The sequence below is a fragment of the Cucurbita pepo genome, chromosome 14 (assembly GCF_057944985.1).
Source record: "Cucurbita pepo subsp. pepo isolate OVF chromosome 14, ASM5794498v1, whole genome shotgun sequence".
NCBI lineage: Eukaryota > Viridiplantae > Streptophyta > Magnoliopsida > Cucurbitales > Cucurbitaceae > Cucurbita > Cucurbita pepo.
The window spans coordinates 6,096,999-6,120,526 of NC_141811.1; the positions used below are offsets into that span (position 1 = coordinate 6,096,999).

At 33.5% G+C, this 23,528-nt stretch overlaps 2 protein-coding genes across 2 annotated transcripts; one reads left to right on the plus strand and one right to left on the minus strand.

Annotated features, from left to right (window-relative positions):
• The first annotated feature begins 4,870 nt into the window (after positions 1 to 4,870).
• On the plus strand, positions 4,871 to 13,318 carry LOC111810225 (methionine S-methyltransferase). Its single transcript, XM_023696866.2, has 12 exons — positions 4,871 to 5,218; positions 6,112 to 6,305; positions 6,529 to 6,735; positions 7,017 to 7,112; positions 7,940 to 8,128; positions 8,204 to 8,392; positions 8,478 to 8,714; positions 9,935 to 10,069; positions 10,232 to 10,549; positions 10,738 to 10,917; positions 11,377 to 12,348; positions 12,874 to 13,318. Exons 1-12 carry the CDS (start codon positions 4,981 to 4,983, stop codon positions 13,174 to 13,176), a joined length of 3,258 nt encoding a protein of 1,085 aa, XP_023552634.2. The 5' UTR covers positions 4,871 to 4,980; the 3' UTR covers positions 13,177 to 13,318.
• A 2,361-nt stretch (positions 13,319 to 15,679) lies between these two features.
• LOC111810618 (protein root UVB sensitive 6) lies at positions 15,680 to 23,117 on the minus strand. The gene is made up of 13 exons (XM_023697349.2): positions 22,445 to 23,117; positions 21,875 to 21,973; positions 21,638 to 21,751; positions 20,521 to 20,592; positions 20,305 to 20,415; positions 20,114 to 20,233; positions 18,091 to 18,192; positions 17,914 to 17,986; positions 17,660 to 17,743; positions 17,373 to 17,437; positions 17,183 to 17,284; positions 16,757 to 16,936; positions 15,680 to 16,166 (listed from the first exon to the last, which is right to left on the minus strand). Exons 1-13 carry the CDS (start codon positions 22,787 to 22,789, stop codon positions 16,107 to 16,109), a joined length of 1,527 nt encoding a protein of 508 aa, XP_023553117.1. The 5' UTR covers positions 22,790 to 23,117; the 3' UTR covers positions 15,680 to 16,106.
• Between the last annotated feature and the right edge of the window lie 411 nt (positions 23,118 to 23,528).

The window sequence follows — 23,528 nt, forward strand, 5'->3', positions numbered from 1 at the left end:
ATATAATGTTTTATTTAAATCTATCCAATCTATTAAATTTTAAATATATATTTTTATTTAATGTATCTAATATATATTAATTTTTTAATATTTAATATATCAAATTCAATAAATTAAATATATTTTTCTCTTTTATATTTAATATATATTAAATTTTAATTTAATGCATCAAATTCTTTTTCATTTAAATCATTCTAATGTTATCAATGTTATTTTTAGTACCTTATAAATTTACCATTATAATATATTTTAATGATATAAATTAATTAATTAAAATTTTTAATTTATCAATTTTTATACATTCACTCTCAACCACATATATTTTTTCAAAACTATATTAATAATCTTGAATGATAAATTATAATTAAAATCATCAAAATTATTATTAAAAAATTAAATAATTAATTATGAAACTTTAATTATAAATCCGGACAAAATGATAGTTTGGTTAAAAAAAGTTTAGAGTAAAATTATTTTTGTTAAAATTAGAGGGATAATTAGCAAAATTTAAACCACTTTTATCCCAAATTTTAATTAAAAAAAAATAACAAGTTTTTTTTCATCCGATAAATTAATTTTTAAAATGCTTTAGGTATTATATTATTATTTAAATTAAAATCTTAATATAAAATACAATATTTTACATGGCCCACGTCATAAATAATGTTAATAAGGAAAAGAAAAGGGGAAAAAGATGCATTTTGCTTACATAATCACTAGCATATTTTAAAATTTTATTTTGTGGGTCCTTGATGGTATTATATTTGCATAACGTGCGCATGTCTATATTTAATATTTTAGTTTGTTTGCTTTAACTGAAAGTTTACTAACCTCTCATGGTTTAATAAAAGTATATTATATAATAATATTTGATAAATTATAGATTCATCCATTATATTATATTAAAACTCGTGAGTTAAAATTTTTGTTCGGTAGTTGGGTCGAAGAATTTGAATATTTGATTTCTTGATCAAATACATGTTCATAAGCGTTTTTAACCATGTTTAGATAGCCTTTTGATTTGAGCCTTAGAGGTCAGCATTAGGAGTGTTCATACGACTCGATAATCCAACTAATTTGGACTACTCAACTCATACCGTAAAGGTTGTTGCCTCTATCTTTTGACCTTATTGTCTATTTATTGCCTCTATCTTGCTAATACCTCATCTCGACTTCAATGTGCATCCTTTTTTGATGTGTTAGATGATATACCGTTCTCCTCGATCACTTCTAGAAATGTCCATTTTACCCCAAGAGGGGATTCCCCGTTTAGACGGGGAATGGGGGAGGGATTGGGGAACACTTTTTCTCCATTTTTTAATAAAGATTACCTGCAGGGAACTCGATCCCCGCAAAGATAAATGGAAAATTTTGCAGGGATAGGAATGAAATAGGTGGCAGGATTGAGATGGGGAAGACCTCCCCGTCCCCATGGACATCTCTAGTCGCATCATGACACCTGTCTTGTCTCGGCCCTCATGTGGTCGATTGGACCACTTCTATGTCACCGCCTTAGTTTTGTTTGCACGTACGAGTTACAACCTCTTCTCTTCTTAATATGGTTGCGACACAGCATACTCCACGCACCATCATACAACTGCATGCTTGCAACATCACTCACCTCTATCATCCGATGTGTTGCCGTCACATGCACTAAACTGTTGACATCAATTGCCACATTATCGCCACCAGAGTCAAAACTACTGTTCAAAACAAGAGAAAACGATTAGGTTCCGTGGAACTTGTTATTTTACGTCAATTTCGATTTCGGGTGTGATCTACATCTCACACTCACTTCTAAAAATTTAATACAGTAGTCGAGATATCAAAGCTGAAAATTTAACGTGCCCGTACGTACATGTGGGAAACGTCAAAGTCTATTACACTAGATACACTAAAATTTCAATAGTGCCAACCAAAAACATATTTTAATTAAATACCAAAAATAGACATATTTAAATAAAGCCAACAAAGGCGGCTGGGTGGTCGATCACATTATTATTTTGAACACATTTTTTTTTTTATTTTCTTAAAAAATAAATAAAAATAAAGCGGGGCATTTAAATAATTTCCACTATGATAGGCCGACGTAAACAAAGGCCGGTGGGTAGGTGGTGATATAATTATTTTAAGAGACCTTTTGTTTATTTTTTTTAAAGACCATTTAATTTAATTTAATTTAATTTAATTTAATTTAATTTAATTGTTTGACTTATTTGACAAATTAATTAGATGGGTTGGTCTATATATCCGTAAACCTCGTTATAAAATATAAAAAATATATAATCTATTAATATTCATATTAATAATATATATAACTTAATATTAATAGTATATATGAAGTAAAAATAATTTAATTATTAATTTAAATAATTTGTTATAAATTATGTATATGATAATAATAATAATAATGAGATTAAAAAAATATTTTTCTGATAATAATTTTTTTAAAAAGAGATAAATATGGAGAGAAAATTAAATTAATTCTGGGTTTGATGTTTAAAACGGTAATTGTTTAAAATATATAAGACTTTTAAAAGTGCTTTATTTATTAGATTTAAAAAAGGTTAAAAAAGGTAAAAAAAAAAATAGCTATTTTTTTAAAAATATTCATGAAATTCTAAAATATTATTAATATTTTTAATTTTTATAAAAGAAATTTACTGTCAATCTACCCTTCATAAATTATATTTCTTTTTAATTTTAAGAAGAGTAAACAGTAAAAAAAAATTTAATTTTTTTTTTTTACAATTTGAGATTATTAACGTTATTTTATGAGTTCATAAGTATTTTTAAAATGTGATACTCATAGTTATGTCTATATAGCAGTTCTGTCTATATTAATAATAATAGTAATTATTTAATTTTTTTTAAATTAAAGATATTTTGAAGTTTTAAAAAGAGTTTAAGAGTATTAGTGAGAATTTTTTTTTTATATATATAATTTAAGAGTATTTTTTAGATTCGAATATTTTAAATTAAAGTTGAAATGTATTTTAATTTTTTTTAAGTTTAAACATATTGTTAAAATTTTTGAAATTAAAAAAGAAAAAATTTACAGAAAGTGAGGACTTTATGAGTATTTTTATTAATTTAGAGTTTTGATGATATGCACAATTGTCGTATTTTGGAAAAAAAAATAAAATTAAAAAATAAATAAAAATTGTAACAGCCCTACACCCTTGTACAAATGGAGGCAAGGTCTTCGTTGGCACATTGCTTAAGATATTATCCTCTTTAAGCTTTTCTTGGACCTCTGTTCAAGGTTTTAAAACGTCTTCTCGAGTAGAGATTTTCACACTAAATGTTTAGTTCTCTTCTCTAACCGATGTAGAATCTCACAAAATAAAGTCAACCACAAAACTTGCACGCCAACAATTTCTTGAAAATTATTTACTTAAATTATTGAAAATTATTTAAATTATTATCTTTTAAATTTGTTAAAAATATATTTTGAAAATTATTCATTTAAACCTTTAGTTTAGTTGAAATTATTGTTATAATTCACCAGTATTGAATATTGACTCGTAAGAAGTTGAATCTTTCAACTTTGACGGGTTTGACTATTTAATCGAATAGGACCCAATAAGTAAAGATACTCGTCGGATTAAGCTTTATTGGACTCTTATATCATTAAGTCAACTAACTGAAGTCAACTCAATTTTTTAGTCACCCTCGTTCGCCATATTTTTAAGCATGACCAAACTAATGTAATCGTTTTTAATCAATCGACATTTTTTGTTTTCTACACGTTAGTTTACTCCATTTTATCTATTTTAGTTATTAAAATTAATAATCAAACTAGATTTCAGCGTCACGTTGTTATCAATAATAATAATATCAACGTCACATCATATGAAACCCAGTGGCAAATACTTGCTTAAATAATAATAACATCAATCTAACATTATACCAATACCAAACTCATATCGTGCCACATGCTTATTCATAAATGTTATTATTTTCACACATGAATGTTATTATTTTCACACATGGACTAATTAAATGATATATATAAAATATATATATATATATATATATAAATCTAAATAACTTTCATAGGCTAATTTTGTTTAAAAAAATATTATCCATGAAATTTAATTATATGAATGTATTAATAATAGGAATTTTGAATTTTTTTTTTAATTTAATTTTTTTTATTTTTTTAATATTAATGAAAAATTAAATATAAATAAAACTCAAAGCAGGGACCAGTTACACTCATAAGTCATAATTGAAATCCATAATTTATCCAAAGTATTATTATTAAATATTTTCTTTTACAACACTAAAATTAAATATTAAATTTTGCACAAGTGGGATAAATAAAATAAAATAAGCCCATAGGCCATGTGAGAGTGAAAATAATAAAAAAAAATTAAAAAATTAAAATCCAGAAGAGGAAAAAAGAGATTGAGTGGAATTTAAAAAAATTAAAAATTAAAAATTAAAAAGTTCACTTTTACTTATTTTTTTATGTATTAAATTTCATTATAATTAGTTCAAAGTTACCATTTATTTTATTTTTTCTAATTCAATTACTAATTTCAATAAAAAAAAATCATAAATTCACAAATTCGAATAATATTAAATTTTATATAAATTTAAGTCATTTAATAAAATTTAGCTCTTATTGTTATTTTATTTGAGGATAAAATTGTAATATTTGTAAAATTGAAGGTTGATATTGTATTAATTATTTAAATTTAGATGAAATTTGATGAAATTAAAAGTTTAGGATAATAATTTATTAAAAAGAGAAAAAATATTTTCATAATTTAATTAAAATATTTTATTTTTATTTTTTATTTAAAAAAAAAAAAAAAACTGAGTCCAAGGCGAAGGATCTCTACAAGATTGATGATGACCCGGGAACAATAACAAACAGCCCCGTTTCTCCGTTATTATTTGTTCCCTTTCATTGTCTCTCCCATAGTCTGCTTCTCTCTCTCTCCGATTCTCTGCTTCTTCCTCAATCCAATGGCGTCGGTGTTGGACTCCGTTGATGATTTCTTAAGCCGTTGTCAGCAGTCCGGTGATGTTGCCTACGCCGCGCTCCGTTCCGTTCTCGACCGGCTTGAGGATCCCGCTACCAGAGTCCGAGCTCGTGTTTTCCTTGCCGATGTTCAGAGGCGTTTTGCTACTAAGGATGATTGTGACCGGTGCTTCTCCACCTACCATTTCCGGATCGAGGATATCTTTCTTGACCAATACGAAGGTCCTCCACTGACTCGTAGTCTTTTTTGTTGTTTTGGACTAATGTTTGCGTGTAGTTGCATTTGGAACGCTGTTTTCTTTATGGTTTGGTCTGTGATTGCATGTGTTCGTGTTTTCATTGAAACTGATGGCAATGTGAGAATCGGGACGCTAGTGCGTTTGTTTTTGCTGCCGTGGATGAATTAAGTAGTCGAGTATATGAATTGTGCCTGCTGAAGAAGATTTCTGTTTCTTTTTTTTTTTTTTCTCCTTCTTACAATCTCGATTATTATAGAATATTCCTAGTTCTAAGAGATTGTGATAATTTTACTTATTATTATTATTATTTTAATGTTCTGGATAAGAAGCAGTACGCTACAGATTCAATTCGAAGATTTCTTCTATGTTTCATTTTATTTATCATTTGAACTGCGGGTTTGCCTACTTCGGATGCAACCAAGCACCGAAGTCTAATGACATGCAAATTATTCCCGAACTATGATAGCATCTGCCAAGTTTATATGGCAACGGTTTGAATTCTCCATCCCTGTTGCTACTGAATGGTCAAAACATACTCCGCTTGTTCCCGCTAGCATACTTAGTCATTACATAAACAGTGGCTAACGTGATCGGTCTGCGGCAGTTCGTTATTAAATTTCTGAAATCAGTCGTTTTTTTCATTGTTTGTCACCGTACCTATTCCTGTACCTCATTTTTTAGGAGTTTGATCATATATTCTTCTCAATATAATTATCAGCGCAATGAGCATATGGATATCTTTTAGTCAATATTCGAGATGGTGGCTGGTTTTATTCCTTCCAAGTTTATAGTTCCAATTGCCTGCATTTTTTGTTTCGTCTTGCCACATTAGTTTGAAAAAAATATGCCTTTAAACCGTTTTATGGGAAGCCTCAGGTTACCGGGGGAGGAAGAAATTGACGTCAATGGTAATCCCTAGCATTTTTGTCCCAGAAGACTGGTCATTTACTTTTTTTGAGGGATTGAATAGACATCCAGACTCCATCTTTAAAGATCGAACGGTGGCGGAACTTGGTTGTGGAAATGGGTGGATATCCATCGCCATTGCTGAGAAATGGTTACCTTTGAAGGTTTGTCTTCTTTCCATTGTTTACCACTTCTAAGGGGAAGGGTAAAATTTTCTGTTTGAACATTTCGTTTCCTTGTATGCTTTCCTGTCCGTACGATGACAAGAAAAGAGTACACATTTGTAGCAACAAGCCACTGCTTCCTGCCGAGATTCATACATCAACGTGGTGTGGTTGATACAAAATTTTGGTATTTGAAATTCATGTCTCGAGTTAACTTTTGTAGGTCTATGGCCTTGATATCAACCCGCGAGCAGTAAAGATTTCTTGGATTAATCTATATTTAAATGCATTGGATGAGAAGGGTCAGCCCATTTTGGATGGTGAGAAGAAAACCCTTTTGGATAGAGTAGAGTTCTACGAATCTGATCTGCTGGCCTATTGTAGAGACAATGACATCCAACTTGAGCGAATTGTTGGATGCATTCCTCAGGTACAACCTCTTTATCTAACTTAAAGTGATGCTAGTGTTGTTCAAATTTAAAATTTAGTGGAAATTTACAGGATTGATCATGGAACTATAAACTATAATTTGGACCCAATGGAGATGGCTTTTGTAATTATTAAGTTATAGAAACTTCTTTGTATCTCATTCCAGTATATCAATTAATGGTGTATGTTTCCTACAAAAAAAAAAAAAAAAAAAAAAACAATGGTACTGTAAAAATAGTATTAAAATAAATTGTGGAACTCACAATTGGTTGCCTCTTGCAGATTCTTAACCCAAATCCAGATGCTATGTCCAAGATGATTACAGAAAATGCAAGTGAGGAATTTTTGTACTCGTTGAGTAACTATTGTGCACTTCAGGTAATTAAGAAAAAAGATAATCTAGTCTTAGTTGACATAGTTCGTAGTCATCTTATGAAAAGATTAGACCTCAAGTGCAGCATCACATATTTATTTTCTGCCTATGAATGCGATTAGGGATATTATAAGGGAATATTAGTAATTAGTCAGGAAACTAGTTTGCGAGAGTGGTTATAAATAGAGAGTGGGAAGTGATTAATGGAGGCATTACTTTGTGGCGAGTGAATTAAGGTTTGGTAGAGGTCTCAAAAGGGAGGGTGCAAGTACCTCAAATTCTTGTTATATTGTAATTTCTCTAAATATTGCAATATTGTTATCTTTGGTGTTTTCATATAATTTTTGTGTTTGGATATCTAACAAAGCTCTAGACAAGAATCTAAAAGGTTATTTGTTTTAATAAAGAAAACTTATTCTCATTTCTACCTTTTTTTTTTTGTTTCCCAGAACTAAAACATAATAGTGGTGATTTGTTAAGGAAGAATGGAAGAACTTTTGGATCTTTATGGCTTAAATTCAACACGTTTATCCTGTTGTACAGTAACCATTCTTCATCATTCCAAAATCCTCAAGAATAACTTGCATTCCATGATTTCCGTTTTCATTATCATTTGGAACCCTGCTTTAATTGGAACGGGGCCAATGGGAACCATATTTGCTCATTTAATCACCATTATTTACTCACATCCTTGCATTTTCATATAATCTTGTTCCATCCATATTCTAGTTACATTTATCATCCTGTCACGTTGATGTGTTAAGTTTCTTTGGATGATGAACATTGTTCGATAGGGTCTATTGTTTCTCACTTGTACTATCTTGTAATGCAGGGTTTTGTTGAAGATCAGTTTGGATTAGGTCTGATCGCAAGGGCAGTAGAGGAAGGAATAAGTGTTATCAAACCGATGGGGATTATGATCTTCAATATGGGAGGTCGTCCTGGACAAGGTGTTTGCAAGCGCTTATTTGAACGACGTGGCTTCCGCATTACCAGGCTTTGGCAGACAAAAATTCTTCAGGCAAGTAAATCTTTTTTCAAATGAGATAAATTTATCTATTCATATAGAGTTTATGTTCACACATTGTATTTACAGGCTGCCGACACTGACATCTCTGCCTTGGTTGAAATTGAGAAAAATAGTCCACATCGCTTTGAGTTTTTTATGGGACTTGCAGGGGATCAGCCTATTTGTGCTCGAACAGCATGGGCTTATGGGGAGGCTGGTGGTCGCATCTCTCATGCACTATCAGTTTATAGCTGCCAACTCCGTCAGCCAAACCAGGTTCAGTACACTGACCTGGTTTTTAAAATAGAATATCTGAGGATATGGAACGAATATTAAATATAAAATCTTAATGGACCGACAGGTTAAGACAATATTTGATTTTCTTAAGAGTGGATTCCAAGAAATCAGCAGTTCATTAGATTTATCATTTCAAGATGATTCCGTTGCTGATGAGAAGATTCCATTCCTAGCTTATCTTGCCAGCATATTGAAAGAAAGTGCATCTTTTCCATATGAGCCCCCCGCTGGGAGCTTGCGTTTTCGAAACCTTATTGCTGGGTTTATGAAAACATACCACAAAGTACCGCTCACTGCTGGAGTAAGATGACCTACTAATTATCCACTTTTGAAGTTCTAACTTATATTATCATTTATTCTTATGAGCGATGGAATTATCATGATTACTTCTTGAGTCATCTCCATATATCAATATTATTGAGTATTCTTATGCAATAATAGTAGTAAATAAATAAATAGCCAAATATAGTAGTTTTAAGCTTGAAGACTATCTTGTTTGATATTTTGCATTAATTCTCTTAGAAGTAAAAGTATCTTACAAAATTTGATCATTATGTAATAAAATAAATTGACTTATTAGACTAATGCATGCCTATTAAACAACGGTTAGAGATACCGGTCATTTATGAAAAATCAGATAAAATGTTGAGTTTTATTCTGAGTTTATATGTACTTTTTTGGTAAAAATTATAAATTTGGTCCCTATGGTTTGAAGAAAGCTTGAGTTTAGTCCTTATAATTTAAAGGTTTGAAATAATCTCTACGATCTGATAAAATCCTCATAAATAGTTCATGAGGATTTTATCAAGCTGCAGAGAGACTATTTATGAGGTTTTATCAAACCATAAGAATGAAATCTAACTTTAAATCTTAGAGACTAAATTTTAACTTTCTCTAATCCACATGGACAGATTTATAATTTAACCTAGTTTTTTGTTCTCTTTTTTTTTCCCTTAACCACACACTTGCATTGTTCAAACATATGATATACTAAAGAGTCTAATGAATTGGATTTCATATTTCTGTGTTCTTCCCGTACCATATAACTGAAATCAGATTAGGGAATCAAAGAGCCGATGTAAAATCTATAAGCATTTGTCTTCTTTTGGTTATTTAAGGTAAGGAATAGATGGTGAACAATGCTTTCTTAGGCAATGGTCTTTATAATGTGTGATACTTGAAATTACCAAGTATTGACAGCATAGAAGTGTTGAGCGGATGACACCACCCTTCAAACTGCAATTATGTTACTCAACCTTTGTGTTGCACGTCTTCTTCTTTACGTTTTCTCATGTTGCTATTACATCTAGATATATGTGTTCAACTCTATTTTAATCTTCTAATTTGTAGTTCTGCTCATCAAGAGATGCGTACAAACACCATGTATCTCCTTATTTGTGCTTAACACATATAAATACATAGTTTTTCCATCTAGATAACTGCTACATAATGTTTGTTTGGTTATGAGGGTGCGTACACAAAATTGCTTCTCTGACTAGTCTGTTGCCATTTCTTGTAAAGAATGTTGTGGTCTTTCCTTCAAGGGCTGTGGCAATTGAGAATGCTCTTCGCTTGTTCTCCCCTCGACTTGCCATTGTGGATGAGCATCTAACCCGGCACCTCCCGAGGCAATGGTTAACTTCGCTCAATATTGAGGTAAGTGCATCTTCATACACAATTATGCACTTCAATCTCTTTTTTCTTAAATATAATCAATTTGTTTTTTAGGTTCAGTTCTCAATATATATTTATTAAAACTCAAAGAGCATGAGTTAGCAATGCGATAGGCCTGGGATAATTTGTATTCATGCTTTGCAGACAGGAATTGATCGTGCAGCAGATGATGTAATTACTGTTATTGAGGCCCCAAGCCAGTCGGATTTAATGATCGAATTGATAAAGATGCTGAAACCTCAAGTGGTGGTGACTGGGATGGCTCATTTTGAAGCTGTTACTAGCTCAGCTTTTGTGCACCTTTTGGATGTTACGAGAGAAATAGGTTCCCGTCTTTTCTTAGATATATCTGACCATTTTGAACTATCCAGTCTTCCAAGTTCCAATGGAGTCCTAAAGTATCTAGCAGCAAAGTCTCTTCCTTCTCATGCAGCTATTGTGTGCGGCCTGGTGAAAAATCAGGTACTTCATTTCTTAACTTGCAGGTATCAGTTGTTTCTTTCAATCAAGTTATCACGAGAGGGGCTTACTTTTTTTTTATGTAAATGCAATCAAATCGGAGAGCTGCTTGATATGATATCTTGAGAAAAGTAATCATATTACTTTGTCATGTACTTATCTGCTTAATGAGTAGTCAAAACACTTTCCAGGTATACAAGGATTTAGAAGTGGCTTTTGTTATTTCTGAAGAAGAAGCCATTTTTAAGGCCTTGTCCAAGACTGTCGAATTGTTAGAAGGGAACACCGCGCCCATAAATCAATATTATTATGGCTGTCTTTTTCATGAGCTACTTGCTTTTCAGCTAGCAGACCGTCATCTACCTGCACAGGTATATAAACATTTTTTTTCTTTTCCTAGTGAATATCTTCGTCGTGTGATGCAGGTCTAACAACACAGAAAATTATATCAATCTGCTTTACCAAGTAATTTTTAAGTTTAACTAGCTTTTCTGCATTACAGCACAAAGTCATCCATGTTCCTGTGCAATATGTTGTGTGGGTTGTGTATTGTGTCTTGGGATACGCTTGCATTTAAAATTTGGCAGACATCTCTTAAAAAAACGTTCGAGTATGACAGCAGGAATTTTGTATGTTTGCTTCCCATGCTGCATGTCACATCCAAGTTGGAAAATGAAAGGCATCAATCCGCCACATATTGGCTATTTGACATAGGAGAACGCATAACTGTTAAACACTGATGTTCTTTTTCTCTTTTCTCTCGTTTACTTCAATTTAAAAACTTTTATTGTTTGCTTTACATTTAATTGATTCATCGTTCATGTCCTTAGAGAGAATGTGACAGAAGTGCAAGTTCAACAGACATAATTGGGTTTTCCAGTTCTGCCATCTCAGTAATCAATAATGCTGAGTTGTCGATTAACCAGACTGAGAATTCGTCCCTGATTCACATGGATGTTGATCAGAACTTCTTGCCTACACCAATTCCAGTCAAAGCTGCTATCTTTGAAAGCTTTTCAAGACAGAACATGTCAGAGTCAGAAATAGATGTCACCACTAGCATCAAGCAATTTGTCAAAAGCAATTATGGATTCCCTACTGAAAACAACACAGACTTTACATATGCTGACAGCGCATTGACATTGTTTAATAAGATGGTTCTCTGTTGCATCCAAGAAGGTGGAACACTGTGTTTTCCAGTTGGGACTAATGGAAACTATGTTTACAGTGCCAAGTTTTTGAAGGCAAAAATCGTAAATATACCTACCAAATCTGGCGATAGATTCAAGCTAACAGAGGATGCACTTAATCAAGTACTCAATAATGTGAAGAACCCATGGGTGTACATATCTGGACCAACAATTAACCCAACTGGTCTGCTTTATGACCAGAAAGAAATAGAGAATTTGTTAACTACTTGTGCTAAATTTGGGGCTAGGGTTATCATTGATACTTCATTTTCAGGATTGGAATTTGATTATGAGGGTTGGGGTGGCTGGAATCTGGAAAGAGTTTTATCGAGGCTTTGCCCATCTAGCAGTCCATCATTTTCTGTATGCCTGCTTGGAGGATTGTCACCGATGACGCTAACGGGTGCCCTCAAATTTGGTTTTCTGGTTTTGAACCAACCGCCTTTGATTGACTTGTTCCATAGCTTCTCAGGGTTAACTAGACCTCATAGCACAGTGAAATATGCTATAAAGAAGTTGCTAGGACTAAGAGAGCAGAAATCAGGAGACATGTGGGATGCTGTAACCAGACAGATTATGGACCTGAGAACTAGATCCAAGCGTCTGAAAGAGGTAATCGTAAATTTTCGGCTAATATCGATGTTGCCATTCATTTCATCTCAACGTTGAAATCATTTGCATAGTTTATTCTTACACATTAACTATCACGTCAATTTACTTGAATGGTTTTGTAAAAAAATGTCACGTATGCCTTTTTAATTTTTATATATTAGTCATTATGTCAATTTCCGTTTAAACTTATCTCAGAATTCAGTAGGATTATGCATTTCTGTTATATGGTTTCCATGGACTAATTGTACGCTTTTTATGCGGGTTTGGTTTGCAATATTAGAATGAATGAATGCGTGAGCGAGCTCACTTTGTCTTCTCCTGCAAACTACTGAGTACTATAACAAAAAAGTAACTTGTTGCATAATTTTATTCGAGATAATTGATTGAAGCAAACATAATCAAAATAGTTTGGTTGAAAGATTTTGGTGCGTGTGTGCTCCTTGGGCTTGTTTGGGTGCTGAATAAAAGCTCTCATTGTTGCCTCGTTAAGTTTCTAACACTATTTTCTCACCCCCACTGGTACAGGCACTTGAGAACTCTGGATGGGATGTGCTGGAGCCCCATGCTGGTGTCTCCATGGTGGCCAAGCCATCTCTTTATATGAACAAGACAATCAGACTGAAGAACGCGGTTGATTATGAAGCAAAGCTCGACGATTCAAATATCAGAGAAGCCATTCTTAAGGCCACTGGTTTGTGCATTAACAGCAGCTCATGGACAGGAATTCCTGGATACTGTCGGTTCACAATAGCATTGGAGGAAAGTGAATTTCAGAAGGCTCTCGATTGTTTTGCTGAGTTCAAAAGAATTGCCTGCTCCTCCTCGTAAGTGCTCTTTCTATTGCACTTTCATGTTTCCTTTTGCATGTTGACCGTTCTTTGAGTTGATTATGACACTAAAAACGACAGTTATTTGTGCTTAAGTCTTTCCATATATCAATGAAAGGCCCCTTCTTATTTCACTACTAGAACTATCGTAGCATCTTTTATTGTTCTCTAATAATGTATGCCATTTGTTTAAGCGTCTTCAAATTTTTAAAATTCTACTTTCTCTGGTATGAGTCATTTTGCATGGACAAGTGGTAGTGTAGATATAGATACATTTACTTCACTCGATTTAAGTCTGTCGTAGGTGTATCTATCATTTTAATCCGTTAATTTTGAGTGAGAAGGAAAATCAATATATAAGAGAGATTGAGTTGATTCCTCCCAAAAGAGTAGTACCATGAAAAAATTGTGAAAGAAATACACAGATTTGGGTGGGATTAACGCAATTGTTGCATATATGTGTGCGTTTGTTGTAGTAAAGTTTTGAGTGAGCTTAAAAATGCGATCCTTCAATTTTATGAGGAATAAATTAAGTTTGATGTTCTACATTGGCTATTGGCTGCGGAGGAGAACAAACCACCATTTATAAGGGTGTGGAAACTTTCCCCCAGGAGACGTGTTTTAAAACTTTGAGGGAAAGCCCAAAGAGGACAATATCTGTTAACGGTGGATCTGGGTCGTTACAAATGGTATCAGAGCCAGACATCGGACGATGTGCCAGCCTTCTTACTGTACCCCGAAGGGGGTTAGACACGAGGTGGTGTGCCAGTAAGGACACTGGCCCCAAAGGGGGTGGATTTGGGGGCGGTTTCACATGATTGGATGAAGGAAAGAGTGTCAGCGAGGACGTTGAGCCCCGAAGGGGGGTGGATTGTGATGTCCCACATTGGTTGGGGAGGAGAACAAACCACAATTTATAAGGGTGTGGAAACTTTCCCCTAGGCGTTTTAAAGTCTTGAGAAGTCTTGAGGAGAAGCTCGAAAAGAAAAGCCCAAAGAGGACAATATCTGGTAGCAGTGGATCTGGGTGGTTACATTAAGTGAAGGTGAGGATGATGGAAGGTACTACAATCAAACTCGGGTACATCTAACTTCAAATGCTTCTTCCTTCTAAACCTAATTAGAGAATACTTCAAATGCGACATATCCTACCAAATGTCTGTGAAATTGTTCTCTCAATCTATGGTTTGTCTTCTTCTCTCTCCTATCCTACCAAGTATGTTCATTTGAGCATCAACAATTCAACATGGTATATCTTGAACAGTTATACAAGATTACAAAAACATATATTTAACTGAATAACTGCTTTTTTTAAAGTAATAATCGAGAAAAGAAGAAAAAGAAAGGAGAAATGCTCCCTCACGCTTTCTTTTCCTTCTATTTGAAAAGACAGAATAGATAGACTTAGAAGGGATAGAGGAGAGAGGAATTTCTTCAACATTTGTTCTTTTTTTTTTTTTTTTTTTTTTTTTTTTTTTTTTTTGTTAAATTATAAATTTAATATCTAAATTCTAAGGTTTATTTCTAATTTGTTAGTAAACTTTCAAAATTGTCTGAATCTTAAACTTTCGTAGGTTTCTAAGAAAAACTTTGAATTCCTTAAAATTCAATTAATTAGAGTAAAGTGTTTTTTTTTTTTTTTTTTTTTTTTTTTTTTTTTTTTTTTTTTATGCTATAGGCCAATTTTTTCATTTGTTTTGTTGATTTTTATATTTGGCTCTAATATTTCTTGATTTTAGGCTAAGAGTTTCATGAGAATATTATCACAATTTCATATAAATAAATAATATTTCTTTTCAGTTCCTACAATTACTTTCAAAATTTTCATTATATTAATTAATTTTTAATAACTAATTAGTTTTTTATTAAGTCAAATTATTAAAATAACTTTAACCAATTTAATTTTTATTTATTAATAAGTATTGTGAATAATAACCCTAAAATCCAATTTTTAGTTTATTTAAAAATTAATATTAATAATTATCCTCAAATAAGTGAACTTAATAAAATTATATAAGCTTTTAATAGTAAATAATTAGTACAATAATCAAATTGAAAGAATAAACTATGGTGAAAGTAAATTATTTTAAATTGGATTATCTTATAAATCTTATAAATCTTATAAATCTTATACAATTATATAAATTATTAATAAAACAAAATTATTTTTTTTTAATAATACGTTTAAAATGACGTACATGAAAAGAAAAATAGAAAAAAATAACAGAAAAATCTTTGTTAGTATCTTCGAAGTGCCAATGCTTTAATTAATCCATTTCCCAGCAAAGTGCAGTGGCAATCATCCTCAACCTTAACTTATTACCAAGCAGCTCACCTAAAGGGTCCAATGTTCTTTCATTTAGACTGGCTAGACAAAGACTTCACTGGAAAATGTTTACTTTTTGGATGAATCAACCCAGGTTGAGTCGAGGCATCTTAACAGCAGGACGACGTTGGATCGACTTTGGATCTCGTTAAGTTTTTCACCTTTCTTAAGACAAGGTATCTATAATCATTCAACTGCAATCAGAAAAGAGCTTAAAGGTCTGTGTATACTACGCAAAAATACTCGGTGGGAAAAACATGATTGCAACAAAATTTTGTCACAAAAACCATAACAAAGAGATACCTGGAAATGGATAAAGAGATGGGGGGATGCATATAATACATTATACTGACCTATTCGTGCACTTAGAACTGAATCTACGTTTCCATTTCAATAGAGACTTGAACCCTGAGTTGGACCATTTTTTTACCTATCAACCGGAAAGCAACTGGCCTGGCGTCGAACAAGGATCTTCAGGAATCAAAGAGACTTGATATTCATCATCCTCCTATCATTGGCAATCTGATGCAAGCCTTTGTATCTTTGAGATATGTATTATCTACCAGTATTTCGCGATGACTTTGCATGTTGCTCGTATGTTTTTTTTTATCTGGGACACAATCGAGCTCTACCAGGATTGAGTAGCGATTCCGCCATCACCCATCCCTGCCAAGATGCAAAAAAGTAATAATAATGAATAACTGTATCACAAAGAAAATATAGTTGTTATGTTTGAAATAACTTCTCAATCAGTTGATCATTAGGTTACTCAGGAAAGCAATGACGGCACTCAGTTAAGACCCAAGGAACAAACGAAGTAGGTTTGCTGTAACAAGAGTACATTAGAAGACATTAAGTTTTTACTTTTTGCATGATTAACAAGTACAACGAAATTGTCTCTTCTAAAAAAATGAATAAGTACAACCAAATATTGAGTGTGTTTGAATTAAAACAATTGCAGAATCACTTTGTGCAACCAAACAAAATTATGATTAAAATTGCTTTTAAGATGTAACCAAACACACAAGTTTTAAAATCACTATCATTCAAGGAAAAAAGTTTTGAAAATATTATTTTGAGAAGTGTTTAAACTAGTAAGCATATCAAACTCAACCTAAAATTGAATATTATCTGTAAAACTGCTATTTATCAGATTATCAGGCAAAACTACGGCTAGCAAATTCTTATTCCATATATATACTTTAATAGCAATGATGCAGCACAAGCTAAATAAGAAGACATGCTCATTTTCCTACCTGCTCTGAAGCTTTACTCTTGAAAATCTCATACGAGGTTGAGACCATTTTACATGATGCAGCAATTTGTGCCTCAAGATTGGTCACTGCGGGCACAGAGTTTGAAATGGCATCACCTTGTTTTCGAGAAGACTTCTGACCCCCACTTGATGAGCGTATAAAATGTAAAAGCACATGAGCCTGCGGAAAAGTAACTTGTATCACAAGAAGAAAAATATTGGCATGCAAAAAATGTGAGAATCCCACATTGGTTGGGGAGGAGAACAAAACACCCTTTATAAGGGTGTGGAAAACTTTCCCTAGCAGACGCGTTTTAAAGCCTTAAGGGAAAGCCCGAAAGAAAAAGTCCAAAGAGGACAATATCTACTAACGGTGGGCTTGGGCCGTTACAAAAAATATACAACAAAAATAAATAGTGCATCTTACGTGGAAAGCAGCTTTTAGGATGTCATCCGACTTCGCTTGATCTTTGAGTAATGCATATACCTTACCCCTCGTTTGATTGTATGTCACAATGTACTTTTCTCTCTATTACCCATCAAGAAAACAACATCAAAAAGTTTAAATAAAAGAATGAATAACGCTTCTCCAAATAATGGGATGGGATATCACATACATCAAACAAGGGCTCAATGGCGAGATATGAACCAGCATCTTGGAATGCATCTTTGAATCTTGGTCCTGCCAAAAATTGAAAATAATTTTACACGCTTCAATCCCATGAAAAGAAAGCAAGTACAACATATAGACACACAACTTTGATCTAGTATGTGGAAATAATTGAATTTTGCTTGCTTGCATTTAATGTAATGGAATATAAGCACTCACGTAACATTTTTCTTAATGGCAAAGTGAGAGGAATCAAAGAAATGCATGCATACGTTTGGAGAATGAAATATTTACCAAGAACTACAGGACTCTCCTTCAGCCACGGGAAACTTAATATTCTTTCATTCATATTCCCGTTCTGCAATGTGGGTACTCGCCCTGCAAACAAACATAAGGCATAGTTTTATATACAAATCTACATAAATAAATAAATAAAATGCGCTTTATTCTTTTAGCTAAACTTTAAGCCATTAGAAAAGGGATTTCAGGATTGAAAACATCTTTCACTCTCTCCTCTTTTTAAAAGTATCAGATAACACTTAAAGCACCTGTCTTGATGAAAGACTCGACTGCTACATTAAATCTCGCTCTGTTCATTGTGTGCAACACAACAGATCTGACCTGAAAAATACTGCATATGTCAGACTATAATGACTAAAAGAAATTCCTTATTCAAGATGAATAAAAGTGGGGGGGAAAAAAGGTAATCCAAATTGCAGACAAACCTCATTATAAGAGCTGAAAATATAACCGCATGAAAGGAGACCAAAAGTAGTAAACAAAGATGGATTTCTTTTTGAAATCAATATGCTTAGTCCAGTTCCTAGCTTCAGAAGACAAATGAAACTTCCATCAGATTCATATTAAACTTATTTGACCATCTCGTATGACATAAATCAACGTAAAGCATACACAATTATGCATAAAACTTTACATCCAGAAGAATAACATAAAGCTCTGCGCATTATAACATTAAGTCATAGAAAATAATCATAGCAATATCTGAACTTCTTCTTCTTCTTTTTTCTTTTTTGCAGAAAATCATCAACACCACCGATTGGCAGACCTTTTTTTTTTTTTGGTAAACAAAACAACCATCATTTTAAATCAAAAAATAAAAAGATCCCAGTAGTTTAAAACAATATCATGGCACATTATTTTATTATATAACATTGCTAAAGAAATCATAGAATGTCCAATTCTTTCTTCTGACGATTAAGGACACTTTCGGAATCCATGCAAAGCTATGCTGAATGTTCCTTTGTTTTTTTTTTTTTTTTTTTTTAAGTTCATTGACTTCCCCAGGGGGATGGGTCTCATGTTCACTTCTAAAAGGATCAATCTATCCAATTTGATCGTTACAATCTATCCTCTGCAAAATATGCATACTTTACTTCTTCTCTTTCTTCATCACAAGGCTTCCAATCTTAAAACTGTCTTAGGAGAGCCTTGCTTGAAAAGAATAATAATAAAAGACATTGACATCTTTAATGTAACGTTCGCATCCTTTTAAAAGGTGTTCATCTTCACTGAAATTCCAATTACATGCATATTCAGTTTATCGAGTCCATAAAGGTTCGGGGCAAATTTTTTGAAGACTTCTAAAGTTCAGCTTTGAGGAGGTTGTCATTGGAGGAATGGGAATCAAATCAAAGAAGACAACTACAATAAGATCAAAGAACGGAGGAATTGGAATCTAAAAAGATGTATAGAAATCTCTTCCTTTAAGAAAACATAAGATTGAGAGCAAAAGACCATCCAAAAGAACAAATTAACCTTTTTTTTATTCTTATCAATTAGAACCTATTTTCCCAATTCTTTTTCTGGTTCTTTTTTGTATTAGGCCTTCGCTTTATCGATTGCCTCTGCTTTTAAACTTTTATATGTAATAAAGGCTGGTTCATTATCTAAATAATAAAAATAATCCCTTTTGGTTCGATGCCACCAATTAACATACAAATAATGCACTTTTAAACTCAACAATACAATACCCCAAATTGCCATCGCCCTCCAGATTTTAACAGTAAATTGGGTAGGAAACTTAGACCACTGGTTGACTCATAGGAACTGTGCTATAAGTTTGGCTTTTGTGTTCTCTAGGAGATATCAATCATCTGCTCCCTGAAAGCTTTATCTGGATGGTGGTCTATGGAAAAGCTAGAGCCTACGAAGAAATGTCCCAAAAAGGCCTTCTATAGTCACTTTGGATTGGCAGACAACCAAATAACTAACTATAAACACGGATTTTTTAAACCATTCGGAATTTTTACAGAACCTCGAGTCCCCTCGCTTAACAAAGATTTTTCTCTTTTTGTTTTATGCGGGTGAGGCATAAATATGAAAGGATTTTGCTAAGAAAAAAACCATTTTCTATTGTATCAAGAAATCTACTCTCTAATTAATGTAAACTCAAAGTGCTAATAAACTTTTGGGGAAGCAAGGATCCTTCCCCTGCTCTGTGCATCCGTAACCTCTTTTATATATCATCATGGAGTTTTGTTTCTTATTAAACATATCTTTAAAAAACAAAAGAAAGAAAAAACAGTAATTCCTAACAGATTTGCAACTGTGCATATCATCTTAAGATCATATTGAAATGTGCATAGCAAATCAATAAGAAAAAAGAATTCACTTTTTGTTTTAGACCTTGCATCTTATAGAATTTTAAACTTTAGACAATACTAGGCAAATTCAGTCGAACAAAAACTATCTACTTCGACAAGGTCTAAAGAGAAGGCCCAACTATACCAGATCTGCTATATTTCCTACGCATTCTCCTTTAGCAGTGACGTCTCCAATGTTTTCTCCTTTTGCGAAGGCCTTGTAGATTGGAGTGCGGGTTGATGTTGATGTTACAGCAGCAACGTTCTAGAAAGCAAGTAGCAAAATGAGATTTCATAACAGCTACACTATTGCACCTTCCAAGGAAACAAACAAACCTTCGCAACATTAGCAGCACAAGCCAAAGGAAGAAAAAGGTGTGGTGCAGCTGCAGTTGCCAGCTCTACCCCAGCACCCAACTCCATAAGGAGATCACCTGCAAAACGTAGCTGCAACCCTCATATTGTTCAGAAAACAGATCTTCAACAAAAATTAAAATGCAGTCACTATAATGAGCAAACTTTTTTCTGTGGAGGCTAGTAAATACAATTTACCTGCTTGAGATCATAATCAAATTTTTTCCCTTGTCGAGCAAATAGCATTTTACCAACACGCCCCGCACCATCCTGTAATGAAATGCTCAAACTTAATCAGTTCACTCAATTCTGCACAAGTAAAATGTGAAAAAGGATATATTGAATAGCAAGACAAGATTATAAGTGCTGCTATTTGCAGCACTTCATGCTTAGTTGCTATATAATAAAAGAAGAAAACAATCAAGTAACCAGAAGGAGTTGGAAAGAAATTTTAACACTCGTCGTTAGAAAGAAAAGAAGACGAAGAAGATCTTAACCAACCCCATGCAGGGTTTCTTTTGAACTTCTTCGAAAACATGTGAAACTTCTTTTGAACTTCTTCGAAAACATGTGAAACTTCTCAGTAGTATCATTAAAAGTTGATCATTAAGTCCTCTTTTACCAATATTTATGTTGAGAAGCAAATCTTTAACATAAATATTCTCCTAAAATGCCATTGCTTCATTGAGAAAATTATCCATCGAGTATACTTGAATCACATAAAAAATGGAACTACGATTTTAGTTTTCCTCAAAAATCGGCAGCAACATACATGTGCCACCCTCAGCTACTCCATGTCATGGATTTTTGTTTTCCTACTGCGATTGCAAATTGGTCCATGCATAACTATAGCGCTAATTATGCCATACAAACTTGCATACACGTATAACAGTTAAGATCTACAATGAATGACAGCACAACCTAACCGAGCAAGGTCAATACCATAGCATAGACACACTATTTTCTCGACAAAAGTGTGGTTCTCAGCAAAATAATAATAATAACAACAATAATCACAGGAATTCACTATGATCCAGGGGAAATAGGAAGTTTACTATGACAAATACAAGACATTGAACTTGAGAAAGTTTCAACTTTTTAGGGGGGGGGGGGGGGGGGGGGGGGGGGGGGGGGGGGGGGGTGTAAAGGCATATTTAGTAAGCTAAATGAAAAGAATAAGACAGCCATCTCTGGGGATAAGCGTGCTCACTTCTAAGATATGTCGATTTACTTTTGAACACGTAGGTTGCAGGAACAAAACTATGTTTCTAATCAAGAAACTACAGTGTAAAACAGCATTCACAAAGACTGTTACCTTGAGAATCCAATTTATAGCAATGGCTCCAGGAGTAGCTTTATTTCTGGCAACCCCAACAGAGCTTAATAGTGACTGTGTTGTAAAAACACCCATCGCTCCACCAAAGAAGTGCTGCAATAAATCAAGCCATCATTACCAACGGATTCTAATTTATGAGTAGAAAAACATATTGAATATTCTTCTTCTCTTTCCTTTGTTACAGGCTTACATTATTTTCTGAATCTAGACCCGTACCTTCAAAGCTCTCCACGTCATGTATGGTACATATGAAGGGGTAACACTGTCGGGGAATCCTTCTGGGACTACATATGATCTTATGAAGGACATCATCTCCTGCATCACAAGTTAACCGATCACAACAGAAAATTGAAAGAAAGTTTATTTTCCTCCCGATTGAAAGCAGAGAAACTACTTTCCTGTAAACCGACAAGTACTCTAAACAAATTAACCATTACATATAGGTTTTGCAATTCTTTCGAATTTTAATGTGAATATGTGTAACAGAATTACAGTACTGAATGAATTAACAAAATTAACACGTTCTTGAAAGTAAAAGAGCATCAACCAATTTCTTGTTTTCTCAAGAGAATTGCAGACAAACCCGTTACACTAGGACCCAAAGAATCACATATGAGTTCTGGGAAATAATTCCCCGAAGATTAGGTAGCTGTTTTTAATCCAGGTACAATACTACATGAAATGGGTGGAGTAGCAGACATTTTAAGCACAATTCTCAGTGAAGCATCAAGACAAACGCATGACTAGGCACTTAATTGGTAATAGAAGCATAATGTAACTACTAACATCAATAGGAGCTTGCGGCTTTTGAAAGCAAACAGCGCGGATCGAGCCGTTCTTTGACCTTCCGGATAGGTCATTTTCAGCAACATAATTCCACCTCCGGCCATCGATTTCTTCGGAGCAAATCAACCTCAAGCTGGAATCAATAAACTGATCCTCCACAATACCAAATTTTCTCGCCTGCGGACCAGCGAGAGAGAGCGTGGGAGGAACAGAATCAGCAGGAGGCGAAGAAGCCAGGCTAGCACTAATCCGCAGAGTTTCCCGAACGAGAGTGCGCGCTTCAGTGGAGGAAGCAACAGATTTCGCAGCAGAATTTTGGGATTGCTTGAGCTTGATCGGAGCCATTGAAACAACAAATTGCGAACCAAACTAAAGCGAAATGAAGGAAGAAAAAAAAAAAAAAAAGTTCGAACGAATTGACGGACGGATCAGGAAGAACCAAATGGAAACAACGACGAGAAGGAGAACGAATTGGAAAAGAGATTAGTTGAAGTACCGAACGAGAAGTTCGAAGAGGAAGCTTAGGAATTGACGGAGAAAGACATGGAAGAGAAGGAAGAAAGGTGCAGGTGGCCTACAAATGGCGACGGAGCTACAGAGAGAACGGTGGTGGGAAAAAGTAGAACAACTTTTTCTCCGTCGTTGTCAATGGAATTTCTATCCTATGCGATTTGTGGTACTTGTTCGTCTCTGTATACTAGTGGGGATGGTGGGGCCACCTTTTAAATAGGTAAAAAAATGTTTATAATATTAATTATTGTGTTTTAGGTTAGGCTAATTGACTCACTGGATTTGAACTCGTGTCTATATTAATTTTGAAATATCTAAAAAGACAATGTTGTCACTAATTCAGAATTTCTTTTCCGACTATGAAAGTAGATTTGAGCTCGTGTCTGTGTTGACTTTGAAACACCTAAATGGACAATGTTGTCACTGATCGAGAATTTCTTTTTCAATCTCAGACGATGAAAGTAGATTTGAGCTCGTGTCTATGTTGACTTTGAAACACCTAAATGGACAATGTTGTCACTGATCAAGAATTTCTTTTCCAATGTCAGACGATGAAAGTAGATTCGAGCTCGTG

Excerpts from the sequence above, each read along its gene's own strand:
- LOC111810225 (XM_023696866.2), top strand. The coding sequence starts at position 4,981 with ATGGCGTCGGTGTTGGACTCCGTTGATGATTTCTTAAGCCGTTGTCAG. Across the intron at positions 8,129-8,203 it reads GGCAGACAAAAATTCTTCAG|GCTGCCGACACTGACATCTC; the intron begins GCAAGTAAATCT and ends TTGTATTTACAG. Across the intron at positions 10,070-10,231 it reads TAACTTCGCTCAATATTGAG|ACAGGAATTGATCGTGCAGC; the intron begins GTAAGTGCATCT and ends CATGCTTTGCAG.
- LOC111810618 (XM_023697349.2), bottom strand. The coding sequence starts at position 22,789 with ATGGCTCCGATCAAGCTCAAGCAATCCCAAAATTCTGCTGCGAAATCT. Across the intron at positions 20,593-21,637 it reads CTATAAATTGGATTCTCAAG|GATGGTGCGGGGCGTGTTGG; the intron begins GTAACAGTCTTT and ends ATTTCATTACAG. Across the intron at positions 18,193-20,113 it reads TAGGAAATATAGCAGATCTG|CTAGGAACTGGACTAAGCAT; the intron begins GTATAGTTGGGC and ends TGTCTTCTGAAG.